Raw genomic sequence first — 20,931 nt, forward strand, 5'->3', positions numbered from 1 at the left:
GCTGTGATTGACAGGTAGAGCGAAGCGGAAGCTGTCATGGGGCCCCCTACTGGCAATGCCTGAATGGTCAGGTGTGCGGCACTTACTATTGCGAGCTGTGTCGGCAGCTGCTGATGTAGCACCTTCCACACAGCTTGCATACTTCAAAGTCTTGCAGGACACGGCTGCTAATGGGAACTGAGTTCCTGTTGTGGAAAAAAGTACAGGAACTCCATTCCTATGCATTCCTGCAGGACTTAAACCCTGATCACAGTCCATCAGAGTAACCGAGTACCTGTCACAGTCCATATGAGTACCCGAGTACCTGTCACATCCATCAGAGTACCCGAGTACCCGTCACAGTCCATATGAGTACCCGAGTACCTGTCACATCCATCAGAGTACCCGAGTACCCGTAACAGTCCATATGAGTACCCGAGTACCTGTCACATCCATCAGAGTACCCGAATACCTATCACAGTCCATCCGAGTACCTGTCCCAGTTCATCTGAGTACCTGTCAGTCCATCTGAGTACCTGAGTACGTGTCACAATCCTTAGGTGTACCTGAGTACCTATCCCCGCCATTCAGAGTACCAGAATACCAGTCACAAGGCCATCAGAGTACCTGTCACCAAGCCATCAGAGTACCCGAGTACCTGTCACCAAGCCTTCAGAGTACCCGAGTACCTTTCACCAGCCCATCAGAGTACGCGAGTACCTATCTGCAGCCCATCAGAGTACCTGAGTACCTATTTGCAGCCCATGTATTAGAAATATCTTATAAATGGACAACTTTGTGTAAAAAAAATGCGTTTTCATTTTTTTCCCTTCTGGAAAAAAATGAACCATTCAAAAGACTCATTATGCCTCATAGATTATACGTTGGGGTGTTTGCTTGTGGGAAATTCCATTGTCGTGGTACTCCAGGGCCTTCAAAAGTGTAATAGGTGCTTGAGAAATGAGATTCGTCATTTTTGCTCGTAGAACGTCTGAAGGTACTACTTCAATGTTGGTCCTCTGTATGTGGCCAGGCTGTGTAAAAGTCTCACACATGTGGTATCACCATACTTGGGAAGAGTAGCAGAATGTATTTTGGGGTGTAATTTGTTGTATGTATATGCTGTGTGTGAGAAATAACCTGATAATATGACAATTTTGTAAAAAAAAAAACATTTTTAAAAATCTTAATTTTGCAAAGAATTGTGAGAAAAAATGACAACTTAAAAAAACTCACCATGCTACTTAGTTAATACCTTGGAATGTCTATTTCTAAAAAGGGGTCATTTGAGGGATATTTGTACTTTCCTGACTTATTAGTCTCTCAAGAAATGAGGTACACCTGATGTACTGAAGGCCTGATCAGATGTGATCAATTTTCAGTGATTGGCACCATAGTTTGTAGACTCTCTAACTTTCACAAAGACCAAATAATATATACTTATGTGGGTTATTGTTACCAAAGATATGTAGCAGTATAAATGTTGGCCAAAATATATGAAGAAAAATTACTAATTAGCAAAATCGTATTTTTATTTATAGCACAAAAAATAAAAAAACTACTAGTGATTAAATACCACTAAAAGAAAGCTCTATTTGTGTGGAAAAAATGATGAAAGTTTCATATGGGTACAGTGTTGCATGACTAATTGTCATTCAAACTGTGATATTGAGGTGGTTAAATAATAAATACCAGAGCCTCTGTCATGTTTTTATTATTGGCTTTATATGCACTAGGGAGATTTTCATTTCTTCCTGTCTAAGGGACCCCGAGTCATCAGGAAAGAATTTAAAAAAGTGTAGCAAATAGGGACACAGAGCAATGACCAGGCAGTGATAAAACAATGATAGAAGTCTTAACTCTCCTCAGTTGTTGGGGTTGCAATGTATGTGACAGTGCTGGGCCAGTATGTGGTTTGGTATTACTGGAGGGGATCTAGGATGTGTTGTCCTTCAAGAGGGTATTCAGCCAATGGAACATATGATGTAGGTGGGCCTTGTTAGGGTCTCAGCTGCTGCCTGTCTGGTAGCGATGGAAAAGCATTCCACAAGAGAGATTCAGACGGCTGTAGAGGCATGCTCAATATATAAAATTACCATTTATAATTACCAGCAAACCACGGATCTTCAAAACCTTTCCAAAGGGTTTATTCAAATTGATCAAATCACAGTGAAGAAATGCAACATTGTGGGGCTGCACTGGACACCTTCATCAAGCATGTGATGACATGACTGATGAAGGGGTCCTGTACATCCCTGAAACATTGAACTCTTCCTCTGTGATGTGATCACTTTGAATAAAACCTTTGATGTTTTTGAAGATCCATAGTGTGCTGACAGATATGTGCATTCATCTGGGAAGTTTCCAGTACTCAGCTGCCTGTTGTTGCAGCGCCCCCTATCTTTAAGCCTGATCCATGATTATGTCTTAAAGTGCAGAAATACCCCATCTAGTCTCCAATCCCACAGCAAAGGTATCCACCTTAATTGGACTTCACAGGTGCTGGCTCTGCTCGTAGTAGAGTAGAAAAAGGAATGTCTGGATGGCGACACTTCAACAAGGCTTCTTTATTGATTTGAGTAATATCCAGAAATACAGTTACATCGTCAGAACATGGGAAACAGCATAGATAGCTAACGTGTTTCACGCCTCAACAGCGCTTAAGCATAACTAAATAAAAAGAACATATACCTAGATATATATAAAGTAACATGTAACTGATCTGAAAAGTGAACAGCCAAACAGAGATGTTAAAATTAATTGGAAAGGTAAATGTCTCTAAAGAACTTCACCTGACAAGAATGACACACACCTGAAATGAAGGAATCAATTAAGCTCCATGTGTGAGTTCATGATGTCAGTAGAAAAAAAAAAGGCAAATTTAAAATAAACATATGGTAATATATGTTTTAGGCTATCTGTGAGTGCAGTATAGGTACATCAGAAAAAATACAGTACAAAATAATACAATATACGATGTATACAATGAGGGAAAATACAGTCGATGGATAAATAATTAATTAAATAAATGAACCCGAGAGCTACTTAAATAACATCAGACAAAAAATTAACTGGTAAACATAAACGCTCCCACGGATTCCCTTATGACATGAATCAATTTAAACTGGTCAAAGAATAGCAATATATACCATATAGATACTTAATTAAAAACAAGGCAGTTTAGGTCAATAGCATAATAACTCCATACATATGGGAACGGAGCAGAAAAAATCATTCTTCCGCTCAGCATGATCCATTAAATAATATCTTTTACATATAGGAAGAAGAAACAGGTATTAGTTACTGATTATGCAAAGTTTATGTATGGCCAACCAAAACTGCATAATATATGAAGAAAGACCCTGAGGGAACCCAAATAAAAATTGCAAAAACCTATATTTTTGTTGATTCCCTTATGGCCTAAAAAAAAGGCCATATACACATGAAGAGAGCATACCAGGACAACTGCAGTATATATAAACACCAACTAAATGAGCTAAACGAGGTAAACAAAATTACCCCTCTAAATGCAGATCAAATCCGAATTTGAATATCTACGGTCCAAGAAGATGCAGGAGCCAAAGGCAGCACACCCAAATGCACACAAGCAAATAGTGGACCATACATTGGGCAATTACCCAAATTGTTTGAAATATCGATCAAAATTGGTCATCGTTGGGGGCGTGGCCTGGAGAGCTATGGAGTAGGACACAGGCAGTGAGAGCTCTGCCTGCCCATACTCCTTTACTGACATCCTGCAGTGATCCTGTCCATCCGAGACTGCCCTCCACACCGCAGCGGTCCTGCTCTGTCCTCCCCGTGGATTTGAGAGGTCTTTGAAGCCCCGGGAGGCCGCCATCGTGGGTCTGTGTGTTCCGCGGGAGCCTTCAGGAAAGCCTACCTTCCTGAGTGGCAGCCACCTTGCTCCACCCAGAGACGGCCCCTGTGGAACTATCTGGCCTCCCTGGTGGTCCAGAGTTTGCCTGGTCGTTGGAGCAGCCTCCGGACATCCCCCGGCCATGGATACAGCTCCCCAGTGCCCTGCAGCTGCCTTTGAGAAGGCCCATGGCCCTGGCCTAACTCCCGGAGGGGTGGCCATCTTGCTACACCCGGAGAGGACCCCTGCTGGCATCACTGCTCTGTATAACTGCCCTGAGCCTGGTCCCCCCCCTGCTATAGCCACCGGACCCCCAGTGGTCACTACTGTACCCCATCAGTGCCCTCCAGCTGTCTGGGGGATTGCCTGCGGCCCACACCCAGCTCACGGAGAAGCGGCCATCTTGCTCCACCCTGGGGCGACAGGGACGGATTCCATAGGTCTCCTTGGAATCTGTGAGCCCAGATCCCTCCTGTGACACTCACTGGACTTCCACAGTGGAGTGCTTGTTTCCTGCAGCCCCCCGTGTCCTCTATACACTGTGCCAGGAGGGAGCCCCTGCGGAGGGGGCCTGGTGAACAGCGGCCATTGTGGTACACTTGGGGGACCCTCCTGAATACCCCTGGAACATGTCTCCACCAAAGAAGAGCTCTGAGGCTGCTGACAAACTAGCTAAATATCGCCGGGTCGAGGGGGACCAACAGAACAGGGATGGCGCCAGCACGTCCTCAGATGCGGAGCATTCTATGGCGGCCACCAACAAAGTGCTTGAGGATATTGCCTTATGTCAGAGTACGCTTGCCACCAAAATAGAGGAGGTCAAAATTGACATGTCCCTTATCCGCCAGGACCTCTCTACTCTGCGGGACCGTGTGGCAGAGACGGAGACCCGTATCGGCAGAGCAGAAGACATCTTGCACCCCCTACAACACACGATGGACGAGGTGCGCCGCCAGCTACAACAGATTAGCGCAAAACAGGATGATATGGAACTATCTTGAAAACCTCTTGGTAACCACCTTTGGCAGAGACGCATTCTCTGTGATGTTTGTGGTGGAGAGAGCTCATCGAATCCCTGCCCGTCCTCCCCCTCAGGGAGCCCCGCTGTGTACACTGATAGCAAAATACCTTAATTTTAGAGACCGTGACAAGATCCTCCGCCTGACCAGGGAGAAGGGAAATATTCCCCACACCAACACACATGTGGCTGTCTTCCCGGACTTCTCCAATGAGGTACAGCGGCAGCACTCCAGGTTCCAGGATGTTAAGAGACAACTCCGCGTTTTACACCTTAAATACGCTATGCTGTACCCTGTGAGGCTTCGCGTGGAGTGTGATGGCCGAACCCACTTTTTTGAGGACCCGGAGATGGCATCCACTTGGATCGATCAGAGGAATCATCAAAATTGAGTCTATCACATCCTTTACAAGCTGGTAGCACCTCTATTTTATTGTATTTTATTTTCCTCCTCACTCCCCCCTGCATCCGTCAGGCTGCTCACTGTCACCCTGATGTCTAGCCCTTGAGCGAGTGCATCGTATGTACATGTTCTTGAATGGAGCAGGGGGGCAGACCTGGGAACTATGTCCTGTTGCACACTGTTTTTTTATAGCATGCTTACCGCCCCTGAGTGATCCTGTTGTTTTGTGCTCCTCAGTCTCCCCCCTCCTGAGAGTTTTTTGTGGAGGATGGCATGTCGAACGGTGCTGAGATTACTTAACTCAACTTATATACCATCCTGTTGGCAGGTGGGATCTCCTGCTGCACAGCTGTAATGGTATTACACTGTTATGGCACCTACACCCCATGCACTTCTCAGAGAAGAAGTCGCCCCCTAGGACCTTTGTTAACTTTTTTGCCCCCTGATTTCCCAATGTTTTTTTTTTCTTCCTCGTTTTTCTACTGTTCACCACAGGTGTCTATGCCCCCTCCCTGCCTCCAATGGGTCTTTTACGTTGGATGTCCCCTGTTGATACCTGGTTAAGGGGTGCTATGTCCATGCCGAGTTGGGGTGGCAGTGGACTGGGTGGGAGGGGAAATGTTGCGGTTATTGTTTTTTATGTATCACCAAATTTACAACTGCTTATCAATGCTAAAGGTACTGTGCTACTGTCAAACATACATCATCAATATTGGATGTCAATGTGTTCTATGCTATCAAGTGTGACTATATCTGCTCTGCCAGTCTTGGTCCAGTTGTGGTCTGCCATATACGCCCTATACCCGCCATGAGTTCTTTAAAATTTCTCACGTGGAATGTTAGAGGCCTGCGCAATAAGATCAAACGCACAGCAGTCTTAACATTTCTCAAGTTCCAGCATGCTGACATCATTACATTGGTAGAGACACATGTCATGGGCCACCTGCAGGCCTCTCTTAAAAAGCCCTGGATAGGTTGGACATACCACGCCATCCACACCTCTCACTCCAGAGGGGTATTGGTTCTGATTGCAAAAAGGGTGCCATTTGATCTAGTGCTGCTCCAAACAGACCAGCAGGGCAGATATGTGTTTATCCATGCCACCGTTAACAGATCCCCCATCCTTATTTTAGCTTGTTATGTCCCTCCCCCTTACAACTCAGCAGTAATTAAGGAGGGCCTTGCCTTTATGGCACATTACACCTCTATACTGGCAGTGTGGATGGGGGACTTTAATATGACCCTTATTCCCGCTCTGGACCGTATGGGCACACTGGACCCCCCCTTAATCCACCGGGCCAAACCAGACTGTACTGCATACTGAATGGCTTTGCCCTTGTAGACACCTGGCGCCACATGCACCCACATACCAAGGTCTTCTCATGCTTCTCAGCCAGCCACAACACAATGTCACGCGTCGATTTTATTTTAATCTCACAGTCCCTGACACCTAAACTAGGAGATGGGGGCTTTACTCCGAGAATCCTCTCGGACCACGCTCCCTACTGGGTTACGCTCCAGCTCTTGAAGGCCTCCCCGGCTCCCTCATGACGGCAAAACCCTTTTTGTTTAACCACTCTGCAGGACCATGGTGACATCCCTGCAGAACTACAACACTACTTCACAGTCAACATGAACTCTGCCACGTATGATATGGTGTGGGAGATGTTTAAGCTCCATGCCCGTTCCTTACTCTCCTCACGTATAAATAGACTAAAACGATCTTCCAACCTTATTGTCCAACAAGCTGCGGAACACCTACAGGTGCTGGAGGAGGCGTTCCATCGGGAACCCTCGCCCAGCGCAGCCAATAACCTTAGGATTCAGGCACGACAGGTCTCTCAACTGCACATTGAGAAAGCTAAACAACGCATCTTTTTCTGTAAACAAAGGGTATTTGAGCATGGAGAAAGATCGGGTAAACTACTTGCGTACCTTGCCCACCCAGACTGGTCCCCTCAAGGGAACAAAATCACTGACCCACAACAAGTGGCGGAGGAATTTGGGAAATTCTACCATGCACTTTACACCTCCAGAGTCACCCACACTCCCCAAGACACCAATAACTACCTAGCAGGGGTTAAATTCCCTAGGTTGACTAAAGACCTGCTTGAGCTCCTCGAGGCCCCCTTTACTAAGGAGGACATTTCTGGAGCTATCTCCTGTCTGGCCACATCTAAGGCCCCAGGACTGGAAGGCCTACCACTTGAGTTCAATGTCACCTATTCTGACATTCTAATCCCTAAACTCTACGATCTATATAAATCCATATTTGATTCGGGAACCCTTCCCCCCTCTATGAGAGAAGCCCAAATTATAGTAATCCCCAAGCCGGGTAAGGACCCCAAATACCCAGAATCATATAGACCCATCTGCTTATTGCAGGTAGATATTAAAATACTAGCTAAGATTTTGGCCTCATGCCTTAACCAGGTCATTCTGTCACTGATCCACCCTGATCAGACAGGTTTTATGCCAGGAAAAAACACAGCTATGAATATACGCCATTTATTTATGAACCTCCAGGGGTCCCATGATGAAATTGGCTCGAGGGTCGTGGTGGCTCTTGATGCCGCCAAGGCATTCGATTCTGTGGAGTGGAATTACTTGTGGGAGTGCCTCTCGTGATTTGGATTCGGCCCCAAATTTATTTGCTGGGTTCAGCTCCTATATCAATCCCCGAGGGCCAGGGTATTCGTGAATGGCTGACTTTTCGACCAGTTTCCGTTAGAGAGGGGGACCCGACAAAGCTGCCCTCTTTCCCCCATGCTCTATGCATTGGCGGTGGAGCCATTGGCTATTATGATTCGAGCAGACACTAGCATCTGAGGCCTTAAGATAGGGATTCTGGAAGAAAAGATTGGAATGTATGCAGATGACACGCTCCTATATCTGGCAGATTTGGGTCCCTCTCTCGTCGCAGCCCTACTCTCCATAGAACGGATCGGTGGTCATTCGGGTCTGAGCATCAACTGGTCGAAATCCCAGATCCTTCTGATTGACCACTTCCCCCCCCCCCACCCACCTCCCTTCCTTTAACTCTCCCAAGAGTTTCCCTGATCAAGTACCTTGGAGTACAGGTTACCAGATCACTCACAGACTATACACACCTGAACATTGAACCTCTATATGCGCTGATTAAAACTAAGACACAGACTTGGGCCAGACTACCTCTGGGTGTAATGGGGCGCATTCGTTTAGTCAAAATGATACTTCTCCCAAAGATACTCTATTTGGTATGGCACGCCCCTCTGTATATCCCACAAATTTTTTTCAAAATAATTTAATCCATTCTTAATTCGTTTGTATGGGGCACAGTAGACACAAATTAGCATGGAGAATCCTAAAGAACCCAGTGACAATGGGGGAGCCGCTCTTCCAGATTTTCAGGACTATTACCTTGCCTCTCAATTGTCCCACTTCTATCATTTTGATAAAGACGAGCTACCAAGATACCAAGCACTACTCTGTGGGAGCCCGGGTGACCCAGCCCATGCCCCACTTCAGGCAGTCCTTAGAGCCCCATCGACAAGACTCCCCTCCCAACACAAAGCGGACATGCTGACTCATCACCGTAGGGTATGGCGGATGACATTACTAAAACTCGGGACCCCACAGGTTCACTCCCATACCCCCCTCTGGTTCAACACACACCTACCAGAATTATTGTCTATTCCGGACCCGGAGGTGTGGATACGCCATTAGATCCTATACCTGTATCAGATCATGACCACTACGGGACTTAAAACATTCCAAGCGCTAAAGGACGAATTTTCCCTTCCCAATTGCCTTCTCTTCAGGTATCTACAACTCCGCCATGCTATACAAACACAGTTTACTGGTTCCAACCCATCTCTGGCAGTCCCCTCTATAGTAGACATAGTCACAGGTACTGAACCAGCTAAACTGATTTCTACCCTATACTCCTCCATTCGCCTCCCTAGTACTACAGCATTGGCCTATACTGCCAAGACTGGGTGGGAGGTGAATGTTGGAACCATTGACAATGAGGATTGGGATGAGATTTTGGAGGATGTGAAGAGAGTTTCCCCCAAACTGTCAGACCGCCTCACGCAGTTGTACATTATACACAGGACGTATCTGACTCCTCGGAGGATAGTGCGCTACAAACCCTCATACAACCCGGGGTGCCGACTATGTGGTCACTTTAGGCTCTTTCTATCACCTTCTATGTTCCTGTCCAACCATGCAGGGGTACTGGACACAGGTGGTTCGCTTCCTACATGACCAAATGGGCTCCCCTGCCACTTTAGACCTGAAGATGTGCCTGCTCGATCTAATACCAGACTTAGACGCTGATAAGCCCCTTTGCGCCCTCCTACACGAGACACTATTCATGGCGAGAAAAGAAGTAGCTCGGAATTGGCTGCAGGCCCAGCCCCCCAGCATCCAGTGTTGGAAAAAGGGAATTAACGATACTCTCCCATACAGAAAGTTGATATATGTACAAAGAGGGTGTCCGCAAAAGTATGAGAAGGTTTGGAGTAGATGGTTAGCAGATGGTGAAACGTGTACCTGATATGTTTATTCCTGCTCCCCCCCTTTTTTCTCCCCCCCTCTCTATTCTCCTCCCTCCTGTTCTGGACTAAATACTGGTCCTACCCCTGGTGGATCTCTGGTTTTATGCCACGCTGACACTACAATGTGTGTATGTATGTATTATTGTTCTGGCCATGTTGGCACGCACAGATGTATGTACCATGATTACACTTTTCAATAAAGTTGGTTTTCCAATTAAAAAAAAAAAATTGGCCATGGTTGTATGTCAACTATTATGTGTGTTAATGTTGCCGATGGAAAGCTACATCAGGTCAGATCTTTCCCATCTCAGCAGGGCAAAAACTAGTAAGCCAAAACAGGAACTAGAAAACGAGAAAGAAAATATCATATGTCTTATTGTCCCACAAGAAGATCTACAGATTAGATACGGCGCTGTCAGAGCAGCATGACAGAAAAGACCACAAACCAAACTATAGACTGTAAACTTAGGCTTGGATAGCCTGAACCTTGAAAAGACACATATGTGGGGCTTATCAAGCAAACATAATACATGATTGGTGGGAAAGACCCACATATGCAAAATGTCCATGAGGGTTGTCATAACTGCAAAGCCGTCGCTATATTGAGTCGCTCAAAAACTGGAGCCACTATACATGTGTAGCACTGACCCCCAAAGGAACGGCTGGTTTTGTTGGGCTTACCGTTACCTTCTTGACCTCGTGCACGTCTAGGGGTTTCCCTAGGTAGATGGCCCAAAGAATTGTAGAAACTGACACTGCATCCACCTTTGGGATTTTTATTCACAAAAAGGGTAGACAAAACACAGTCTCTCAATGAAGGATAGAGGGTTAGGTTGGAAGTTCAGGTACTCTTGGAGCTGCTGAAATAGGAAGTCTCTCACTATAGAAATCCAGAGAATTGCCACTCACAACTGGATTCTCACAGCCACCGGATAGACCCTCTCTCACCAGGCCTAGCAGCCGATAGAGTGCTTAAGTAGAGAAAAGCCTCTGCCACAGACTTGCGTGTGGAACAATTGAAAAGTAAAGTCTCTACCACAGACTTGTTGTAGAGCATTTGAGAATAAAGTCTCTGCCACAGACTTGTTGTAGAACACTTGTTGTAACTAAAGGATGTAGATAAATTTAGAGAGCCTTCATATGGTAACCAGTATCTTGCAGCCGGTCCGGCGATGCCGCATGAGTACAGATTCCCTTGGCATCTTTCAACTAAGCCTTTCTGAGAAGCCAGCCTTATGCATGGCCTTCTTCCGAAGAGTCCTCCCCTGGGTGCTTCTCCGGTTGCTGAGCCTCTCCACAAATAAGACAGCACCGGACCTGCCTCTATACCCCACATGAGAACGGCTCACGATTAGAAACAAAAAGGAGAGAAAAAATCAAAATAAAAAGAAGAGGAAAAGAAAGAAGGGAAAAAAAAGGAAGAAAAAAGCAGAAACCATATACCTTACGATTGAACAGATTGCCTACAATATTGATATCATTTTGAATTTCTACATTTCTTTGAACACTTTTTTTATATATATGTTTATCAGATCGCACTATTATTGTACTAAGTATACTTAAAGTGCATAGGTGACAGTACAACTTAAAACACAGGCAAGTCACAAAAATGGGGCGAATGACAAAGAAAATTTGGACAGATAAAGCCGTCCTAACAAAATACATTTATAAGTAGAAAAAAAAGGGGGGGGGGGATAAGGGACCTAGAGTTATACAGGGCAGTGGGGATATATCAAAAAGACATCATTGTTCATAAAAATGAGAAACATTCCACTCAAAGTTTAACCCCGCAGGGCGCCTAGTATTCAAGTTAAAGATCCACTTGACCTCTTGTTTGCATAAGAGACCAAACTTTTCGCCAACTCTGGGTGGTTTAGTGATCTTATCCAAACCTTGAATACGGAGACAGGAGGTGTTACCTGAGTGAACCTCGTTCCAGTGGTGGGCCACATTGGTCCCATGCGCCTTATCTATATCATAAAGCTGATCGAAAAGACGATCCTTTAATCTATGGATAGTTCTGCCCATGTACTGTATATAACAGGCAACACAAGTGATGCCATAAATTATGTATCGTGTGTTGCAGTTGATGAATGACCCAATTTTGTATGTCTTGCCTGTAGAAGAAGTGACAGTGTCTCCACCTTTCAAAAAGGGAAATATACGCAAGATCTGCCACCAAATTTGTAAGTTCCTCTGAACTGTAACCAATGAGCAGCAGGTTTTTTACTAAGATAAAGGCTAGGGGACAATAGTCCACCCAGAGATGGTGCTCTCCTAGACACTGCATGGATGCCCATTGCAAGAATCTGTGAATAGACTTGATCGTTGGATAATACCGACAAATATTTTGTCACAATTTTAGTGATTTTTTTTTAAACTCCATCCTATACGGAGTAGAAAAATTTGGAGTGGAGTCTGACAGGAATATTGACATCATTATATAAGATTGCCACACTTGAGTTTATTATTAAAGAGGAAGTAATCACTGCCTCTTTTTTTTTGGTGACCTGCTGTCAGAAACCATGAAACAGACTGAGACAGAAGTACAATCAAATCACACTTGTTTATTAATAAAAATAAAAAGGTAAATAGGAAAAAGCGTAGTCAAGCAAGCCAGAGTCCAGTAGCCAGATCGGGTAGTCAGCCAGTCCAAAGTTCATAAACCAGATCGGGTAATCAGCCAGTCCAGGCGTCAGGGATCCACGGAGAGCAACTGCAAGCAGGATGGAAGCCAGGAGGGATATTAGCAAGCCAGTCTTGAAACAACAGCAGGAGATGGTTCCTAGTGATGTGACCAAACGTGAAGGCAAAGGAGAAATGAGCTGGAGGACTTTATATAGGCAGGCCAGACGAGCATCATCGGAAACAGCTGGTAACTGTGGAGAGAGAAGAGAGCTGGCAATTAGCTGACAGCTGAGCGGCCAGCCCAGAGTAGGAAGGGCTAAGCCAGCCCTGACACCTGCAAAGTAAAGGCATAATGTGCTAGTCTGCATTGCATATTAGCACGTTATGTAAAACGTACCTGCAAATGAAACCCTTGTGCCCGCTGGTGGCCGCATCCATCTTCACCCATCTTCCTTCTGGGTCCACGGACTGGCTGGAGCCGCATGATGTCACTCCCACGCAGGCATGCGGGAGCTGCCGGTCTTGGCACAGGGCGGCTGTTCCTTCACATCGCAGGTGCCAATGACATCATCGGCGGCATATACAGTAAATATCTTCCGAACTGCGCATGTTTAGTAGATATTTACAGTACCTATAGGTAAGTCTTATTATAGGATTACTTATAGGTACAATTTATGCATGGGAGTTTACTTCCTCTTTAAGGATGTTTATTGGAAATCGCAGTCCACAGGTGGTTAGTAAAGCCAACATGTTTTTGGTAAGTGCGCCCCCTTTGTCAGGGCTGTGATGGTGGGTGTGGTTATCACTGACCTGGAACTGAATTATGATCAAGCCTATACTGTAATGCAGGCCATATAAAGAGTTAATTTGCAGGAAAGAAATTTGCTTGATGCCCCATTATAGTGTTGCCAACCACCCGTTAATTTACAGGCAGCCCATAAATTTCACCCCACTTTCGGGTTGCCAGTAATTGTCCGTTACGGGCAACTTTGTTGTAAAAAAGTTGGCTGCAGGCAGACCATGCAACTGCGCATGCACCGTTCCGAAGCCTAGGACTAGGAAAAGATCGTACAGGCTCGGACAGGCGGTGCATGCGCAGTAACGTAATCTCGCTGCCCGGCTCCATTGTTAAACGGAAGGCATTTGTTCTATGTGGTGCCGCAGTGGTGCAGACACTGCAGGTAGTGGTTGGGATGGGGGTGAAGGGTGTTGTTGGAGCGGTAAGGTTGTGGGTGAGGAGCAAGCTGAAGGAGGGGACTTGAATGATGGAGGAGGGTGGCTTCTGGATTATGTGCTGTTATTGACAGGAGATGAAGCAGGAGGAATGTAGGGCATGCATGGATGGGATGGATTGAGCAGGGCAGAAATAAACAATGGGGAATTGCTATTAAGTGCTGGCAATGGGAAGAAGTGAGCTGGATGGTAGTTGGTGACAGGAAGAACAATATGCCAGGAATGTGGAGCTAGGAGAGGGGGAGGAGGGAGAGCTGTCAGATCAATTGCTGTGTGAACACAAATGAACTGAAGGCAGAACTGAGTGTGAGGTTGGGGAGAGGGATGTATTTGGTGGTGACGACTGAGGGTAGGATCGAGGAGCAGGCTGTTTGTTGTTAAACAGTGTGTGTGAGCAGTACTATTTGGTAAACATGAATTGCTGGCCATTCTGGTTGTACGTGAATGATGGGACTGAGGGAGAGCAAGATATTGACTGGTGTGGGGGAGAAAATTGAAGCATTTTTATGGATAAACTAATCCAGTGGTGACAGAGGAGGATGAGAAAAAGGGGCATAGGCCACAGGACTTAGGAGGACATTACTGGGGGATGAAGCTGGCCTGGCAGAGGAGGACACTGATGTGCACAGTGTCAGTGTCTGACTGGAGAGGTGAAAGGGATACAGTGACAGAAGGCTGACACTGACTGATGTGGAGACAGGTATGGTAATAAGAAAGGGGACAGAGGAGGAAACTACCATGTCCGCAGCCCCCTACCATCTGTTACTGTATCCTGCCTGCAGCCTCTAACCATCTGTTACTGTATCATGTGTGCAGCCTGTTACCATCTGTTACTGTATCCTGTCCACAGCCTCTAACCATCTGTTACTGTATCCTGTCCGCAGCCTCTAACCCTCTGTTACTGTATCCTGTCTGCAGCCACTAACCATCTGTTACTGTATTCTGTCCGCAGACTCTAACCATCTGTTACTGTATCCGGTCCACAGCCTCTAACCATCTGTTACTGTATCCTGTCCGCAGCCTTTAACCATCTGTTATTGTATCCTGTCTGCAGCCTCTAACCATCTGTTACTGTATCCGGTCCACAGCCTCTAACCATCTGTTACTGTATCCTGTCCGCAGCCTTTAACCATCTGTTATTGTATCCTGTCTGCAGCCTCTAACCATCTGTTACTGTATTGTGTCCACAGTCTCTGACCATCTTCTGTAGCATATCTACAGCATCTAACCATCTTCTGTATCATATCTGCAGTCTCTGAGGGAGAGGAGTCAAAAGTGGGAGCATCATCAGGATTGGAGTCACGAGAGGAGCCAGACGTGTATGGACTGTGGAGAGGAGACCATAGGATAAAACCAGAGCCGCCAAGCTGGAGCCATCTGACTGAGCCCTGCACGGTGCACCTGAGAGGTCAGTGACAGCACCGCTAGGCCAGTCTGCGGGGGTTGCTGATGAAAGGGGGAGTGAATACAATGATGTAAGGGGACACAAATGTATAGGTTCCCACTATATTAGTAACACCTCCTTACCTTAGTGTATTCACTCTGCAGAAGGTGGTCTCTGGTCACCAGAGTGCCCCCCACATCATAGTTCCTAGTGTTCCCCTTTACATCAGAGTCTGCAGGATTCCCCCTTACAGTGGGAATGTGCACCCTGTAATTTTAGGTACTTTTTCACCGACCGACACAGCTCATCTCTGTAACTAAATGGGTTGTATAGCCTGCCATTAGGAGAAACTAGGCAAAATTGTTACCCCGTGCTATCAACCCTCCTCCAACACGGAACTCCAGGGCTAAGATTTTTTGGTCTTATGATGGCCATACACTATACAATTCTCCTCTATGGATCTCCCCCCCATCTACCAAAAACCACACAATATGAGGCCAAATCCAAACACCTTCAATGTGTGTGCAATCAGACAGGCCCTTGTACCACACAGCTGAAGGCAAACCCAAAGGGAATGGAATAAGAAAATTGCACGGTATATGGCCAGTTTTATTGGAGACAACCTATCAAAGTCAGATTAAAAATGAGTGATTCCGAGTGGTATCCAGTGCAGCTGAAAAAACTTCCGGAGAGAGGTAAATTATATCAACCCTCCTCCTGTTACTAGCAGCTTCAGTTTTTATTTTGCCTAGCAAGGAGAATTACCTAGGAAACCCTGCGGGCCTCTCGGTCCATATTTTTACTGCAGATTTGCTGCCTTTTGCGCAAGATGAGAGATCCTGAGATCTTCTATCAACTGCCGGCTGGGTGACAGGCTGGTTAATGATATCCTTGTAGTCTCCTCAGTCTGGCCATCGAGCGTGAGCAGGCCGCAGCTACGGCTCGGCAGGCCGCGACATACCTCCTGCTCCAGAGATGGTCGGTGAGCTTCAATGCTCCGGGGTATACATATGACCGGGCTACTGATGTCTGGATCACAGTTTACCGAGGCCAGCAGCTACCCTGTAACTGCGCAGTTGAAGGTCTGTGATGGAATGTCTCCCAGCTCTTCAGGACTGGTAAGTACAGCTATCCCTGCCTCGGTGGGGTGAGCAGCTGGGCATTCCCTGGGGGGTCGATTCGGGGGCCACCTCACCTCCCTGTCTTCTCCCCCAAGTCCCTATCACCCCTCCTCCCACCCTCTGAGGGAGGTGTCTTCATGCGCTGCGGGCGGTGTATGTGTGTGTGTGGGTCGCTGTTTCTCACCTGTGGGGGCTCTGTGTGGCTGGCGTTAGTCCTGGTCCAGGTCTGGGGGTCCCAAAAAGCAGTTTTTGTTTATGTTGACTGTTATCAGGCAGCTCGCTTTTATTTTTGCTCTGTTCACCGCATGGCACCTCTCATGTGGCCATCTTGGATTTGGGAAAGCTATAGATTCCCCTGGTGAGCTTCAGCAGCAATTTTCCTTAGGATTCCTATTGATTACATTGGCGGCCATTTTATTAAAGCCTGAATGCTTTTTTCACCGCTGTCCTCTTGTGACAGCATGACATGTGCTTTCACTTGCTGCTTCCTGTGTCCATTGTGTGTGTGTAGGACGCTGGATGGCTCTGTCCTGGAGACCCCTGCTCTGACCTATCAGACATGGCTGACCAGGACCGTTTGGACAGTGAGGATGATTCCCCATCTGGGTCCGGGTGCGACAAGGCGCTTATTGGAGCACTTATCACAGCTGTGCTTGCTACCCTGAAGATTTAGGAGCCAGCGGATTCCTCTGCTGATGTTCCGGTCCCTTTTGGGTCCCACAAGCCAGCACATTCACCTAAGGTGTTCCCGTATTTGACTTATTTTGATAAATTCATCTACAGGGAATGGGGTCGCCTGCACCGTCCCCTTTCCGGTTCCCAAAAATTTGGCGGTGCGTTACCCCTTTGAGGAAAGCCTTCTCAAAAAGTGGTCGGCTCCTCCGGTCATGGACCCCCCAGTATCTAGGTTAAATAAAGTAACCACAATCCCGGTTGAGGGGACTCAAGGATCCCATGGACAGGAAGACCGAGGCAGTGTCTCATTCCTTGTTTATGGTTGTGGGGTCAGCCGTGCGACCTGTACTGGCATCCGCACTGGTGTCGCAGACGCTGACTGAGTGAGCAAAACCTTTTCACTGCGAATTGGGAGAGCATAACGCCTCCCCTGTCTGTGTAGAGCTAGCAGACCAACTAGTGCATGGCCTTAAGTACGTTTGTGATGCAGCCCTGGACGCTCTCCCCCTGTTGTCCAGGGCTTCAGTGTCAGCTGTGGTGCTGAGGCGCCTCATTTGGCTGAAATGCTGGTCCCCTGACCAGGCATCCAAGAAAGCCCTGATGAATCTTCCCTTCCTTGGCGACAGGCTCTTTGGAGCCTCGTTGGATGACATTATTAAGAATGCCATGGGTGGTAAGAATACTCTACTCCCATGGGCCAGGAAGGCTAAGGAGCCACGCCACAGATGCTGGACCAGGGAGAGTGGGCATTGCATCCGGAGGTGTTCAGGCTGCTGTGCCTGAGGTGGGGCACACCAGATGTGGATCTACTGGCCTCCCATCTCAATTGGAAGGTACAGAGATCCGTGTCCAGGACCAGAGATCTGTGGGCGGACGCATCAGATGTACTGGTGGCTCTGTGGGATCAGTACCAGCTGATCTACGCCTTTTCTCCGCTAAAACTGTTGCCACGTCTGCTTCGCAGAGTGGAAGCTGAGGGGATTCCAGTAATCCCGATTGCCCCAGATTGGCTCAGCGGGCCTGGTATGCAGACTTGGTGCGCCTGGTGGAAGACGCTCCCTGGCGACTGCCGTTGCGAGAGGACCTCCTATCTCAAGGTCCAATCTCTCACCCTGCTTTACCATCGCTGGCTTGGCTGTTGAAAGCCAGGTATTGAGGAACCAGTGATTCCAACTATGCTGAGGGCATGGAAATCTTCTTCCAGGAAGATATACCATCGTACTTGGAAGGCCTATATCTCCATGTGTGAGGAGAAAGGTTGGCATCCGCGCTCCTTCTCTATATCCAGGATCCTGCTGTTTCTTCAGCAAGGGGTAGAGCAGAGGTTGGCGTTGAGCACCATCAAGGGAAAATTTCAGCTCTGGGTGTCTTTTTCCAGCGGCCCCTAGCTTCTCACTCATTAGTGAGTACTTTTGTTCAGGGGGTGCGACACGTAGTCCCTCCGGTGCGTCCTCCGTTACCTCCGTGGGATTTGAACCTGGTTTTGTAGGCGCCTCAGAAGCCGCTGTTCGAGAATATCAGGGACATTCCTCTGTTGACCCTTTCACAGAAGCTGGTCTTCCTAGTGGCTATCACATCGGCCAGGAGGGTTTCGGAACTGGCGGCCTTGTCCTGCAAGTCGCCTTATCTGGTCATCCACGGGGATAAGGTGGTGTTGCGTCCGCAACCGGCCTTTCTACCGAAGGTAGTTTTGGCTTTTAATATCAACGAGGACATTGTATTGCCATTGTTGTGTCCTAAGCCGAAGCACCCCAAGGAGGTGGCCCTTCACGCGCTCGATGTGGTTAGGGCTCTTAAGGTGTACTTGCCGGTCACAGCTTCCTTTTGGAAGTCAGACTCACTGTTTGTTTCAGTGGCTGGACTTAAGAAGGGCATGGCGGTCTCGTCTGCTACCATTTCCAGGTGGATCAGACAGATTGTAGTCCAAGCCTACGCCCAGAGGGGGCAGGTGCCTCCCTTTCCAGTCACGGCCCACTCTACAAGAGCAATCGGAACGTCTTGGGCCTTCTGACACCAAGCATCTGTTGCTCAGGTGTGCAAGGCGGCGACCTGGTCGTCTGTCCATACGTTTACCAAGTTCTACAAGGTAGACGTCGGTTCATCGACTGATGCCTGTTTTGGCCACAAAGTTTTGCAGGCGGCCGTGTAGTTGCTATTGAGTTTTTTCCTGGTTTTTCGATAAAAAACACAGTACTGTTTCATTAATGCACTCTTGCATTTCTTCCGCAATATTGCGGTCTTGGGGAATGGGGATCACTCCTGTTGAGGATGCCCAGTTATATGGTGGAGTTTTTCACACACTAATGTTTTTTTGTAGGTTTAGTTTCACTAGTTTCCACTTGCCATGGTGGATGAAGTTTTAATGCTGTTTTTCCCACCCCTCATTTGGCACTGCTTGGGGACGTCCCATTTAGTTACAGAGAGCATCTGTGTTGGTCGGTGAATATAAGAGAAAATAGGATTTTTGTACTCACCGTAAAATCTTTTTCTCTGTAATTCACAGACCGACACAGCACCCACCCCTCCTTTTTTCTACGTTATACTGCTTGTTGACGTACTGAAGCTGCTAGCAGCAGGAGGAGGCATGATAGCACAGGGTCCGCCCCCCTGGGGCGGGATTAAAGTTCTGTGTATTTTTTAACAATTTTGCCTAGTTTCTCCTAATGGCAGGCTATACAACCCATTTAGTTTCAGAGAGGAGCTGTGTCGGTCGGTCGGTGAATTACAGAGAAAAGGATTTTACTGTGAGTACAAAAATCCTATTTTTTGCACTGCCTGTAAAAAAATGTGGTTCTGTCAGTAAATGTCATGATTTTTGCCAGTAAAAAATTGGTGCCGTTTGTAAATGTTAGCGTCCTGTCAGTAAATTTCACTTCGGGGCTTGGCAACACTGCCCCATTAACACAGACAGTGATGACAGGGGAATCCCTCCTGCCAAGCCACTGCATTCTTCCTGTGGGGGTGGGGGAAGCTGTCCCCACCGGGAAAAGACAGTGATTATTGCTAGGGGCTATACCAGCCACTAGTGATAATCATATGTAAAATATGGCAGGCTGGTTGTACTCAAGTTGATTCATCAATTAACTTGGTACATTTAGCCTGCCTATACATGATTTGAATATCAGCCAGTTCCTTCTGAGCTGCCAGAGATTTGAACCATCTATGGCCAGCCTTTGGTGCTGTGGGTGATGAATACATTGTGGAAAAGAAGAAAAGTAACAGCGCTCACTGCAGGGACAACTCAATCCATACACCAGGTCCACTCACACGTGCCAAGGCTCAATGTGTCCCAACGCTCCAATGCAATACTAGTAAGAAGAGCCGGCAACACTGTAATTCTTCGAAGTGACGTTTATTGGTACATCAGAGTGACAGTGAAACAAAGCTGACGCGTTTCAGCAAAAACCTTAGTCGTACGACTAAGGCTTTTGCCGAAACGCGTCAGATTTACTGTTTTACTGTCACTTTGATGTACCAATAAACGACACTTCAAGGATTACAGTGTTGCTGGCTCTTCTTACTACTGGTGATGAATACATTGTCAGATGACAGGGAAGCAGCACGTGTGATCCTCCATCATCTTACATCTTATCCATCACCCACACACTAATGTGCTTTATTGTAATTGAATCTTTGGTTCCTGACCACACCCACCATCACAGTCCTAATGATTGGGAGGCACTTTCCCAAAAACACATTGCCTTTGCTTACCTTCTGTGAACTGTGATTTTCAATAAATATTCTACATAATAACTTCAAGTATGACAATCTTCTATGCTGACCGTGCCTCTACACCCATGTGGGATGATTCTGAGGGCAAATATCCCCAGCAGGGTCACTATGAATTACTAAAACTGGGGAGTGCGATATCTGGTGCAGCTGTGCAGAGAAACCAATCAGCTTTCATTGTCAAAGCTTAAGGGCCGGTTCACACTGCGACGCGAGGCGAGGCGACACGGCTCGCCTCGCCTCGCTCCCGCAAGTCGCCCCCATTCAGTGCTATGGAACCGTTCTGAGAGGAGCGACTCGAGTCGCTCCGACTCAGAAAAAAGGTTCCTGTACTACTTCGGGG

General features: G+C 47.0%; 1 protein-coding gene across 7 annotated transcripts in view; it reads left to right on the forward strand.

The window, feature by feature from the left end:
• Positions 1 to 20,931, forward strand: part of LOC143942800 (NACHT, LRR and PYD domains-containing protein 3-like) — a 415,453-nt gene that overhangs the window by 71,261 nt on the left and 323,261 nt on the right. For all 7 annotated transcript variants that reach the window (XM_077464200.1, XM_077464197.1, XM_077464199.1 and 4 more), the window contains exon 3: positions 14,932 to 15,087. In XM_077464200.1, coding sequence (XP_077320326.1) covers positions 14,932 to 15,087 — 156 coding nt within the window. The remainder of the gene's footprint in view (positions 1 to 14,931; positions 15,088 to 20,931) is intronic.

The sequence above is a fragment of the Lithobates pipiens genome, unplaced genomic scaffold (genome assembly GCF_037356315.1).
Source record: "Lithobates pipiens isolate NorthernLeopardFrog02 unplaced genomic scaffold, aLitPip1_a1.2 Scaffold_30, whole genome shotgun sequence".
In the NCBI taxonomy this organism is placed as follows: Eukaryota; Metazoa; Chordata; class Amphibia; order Anura; family Ranidae; genus Lithobates; species Lithobates pipiens.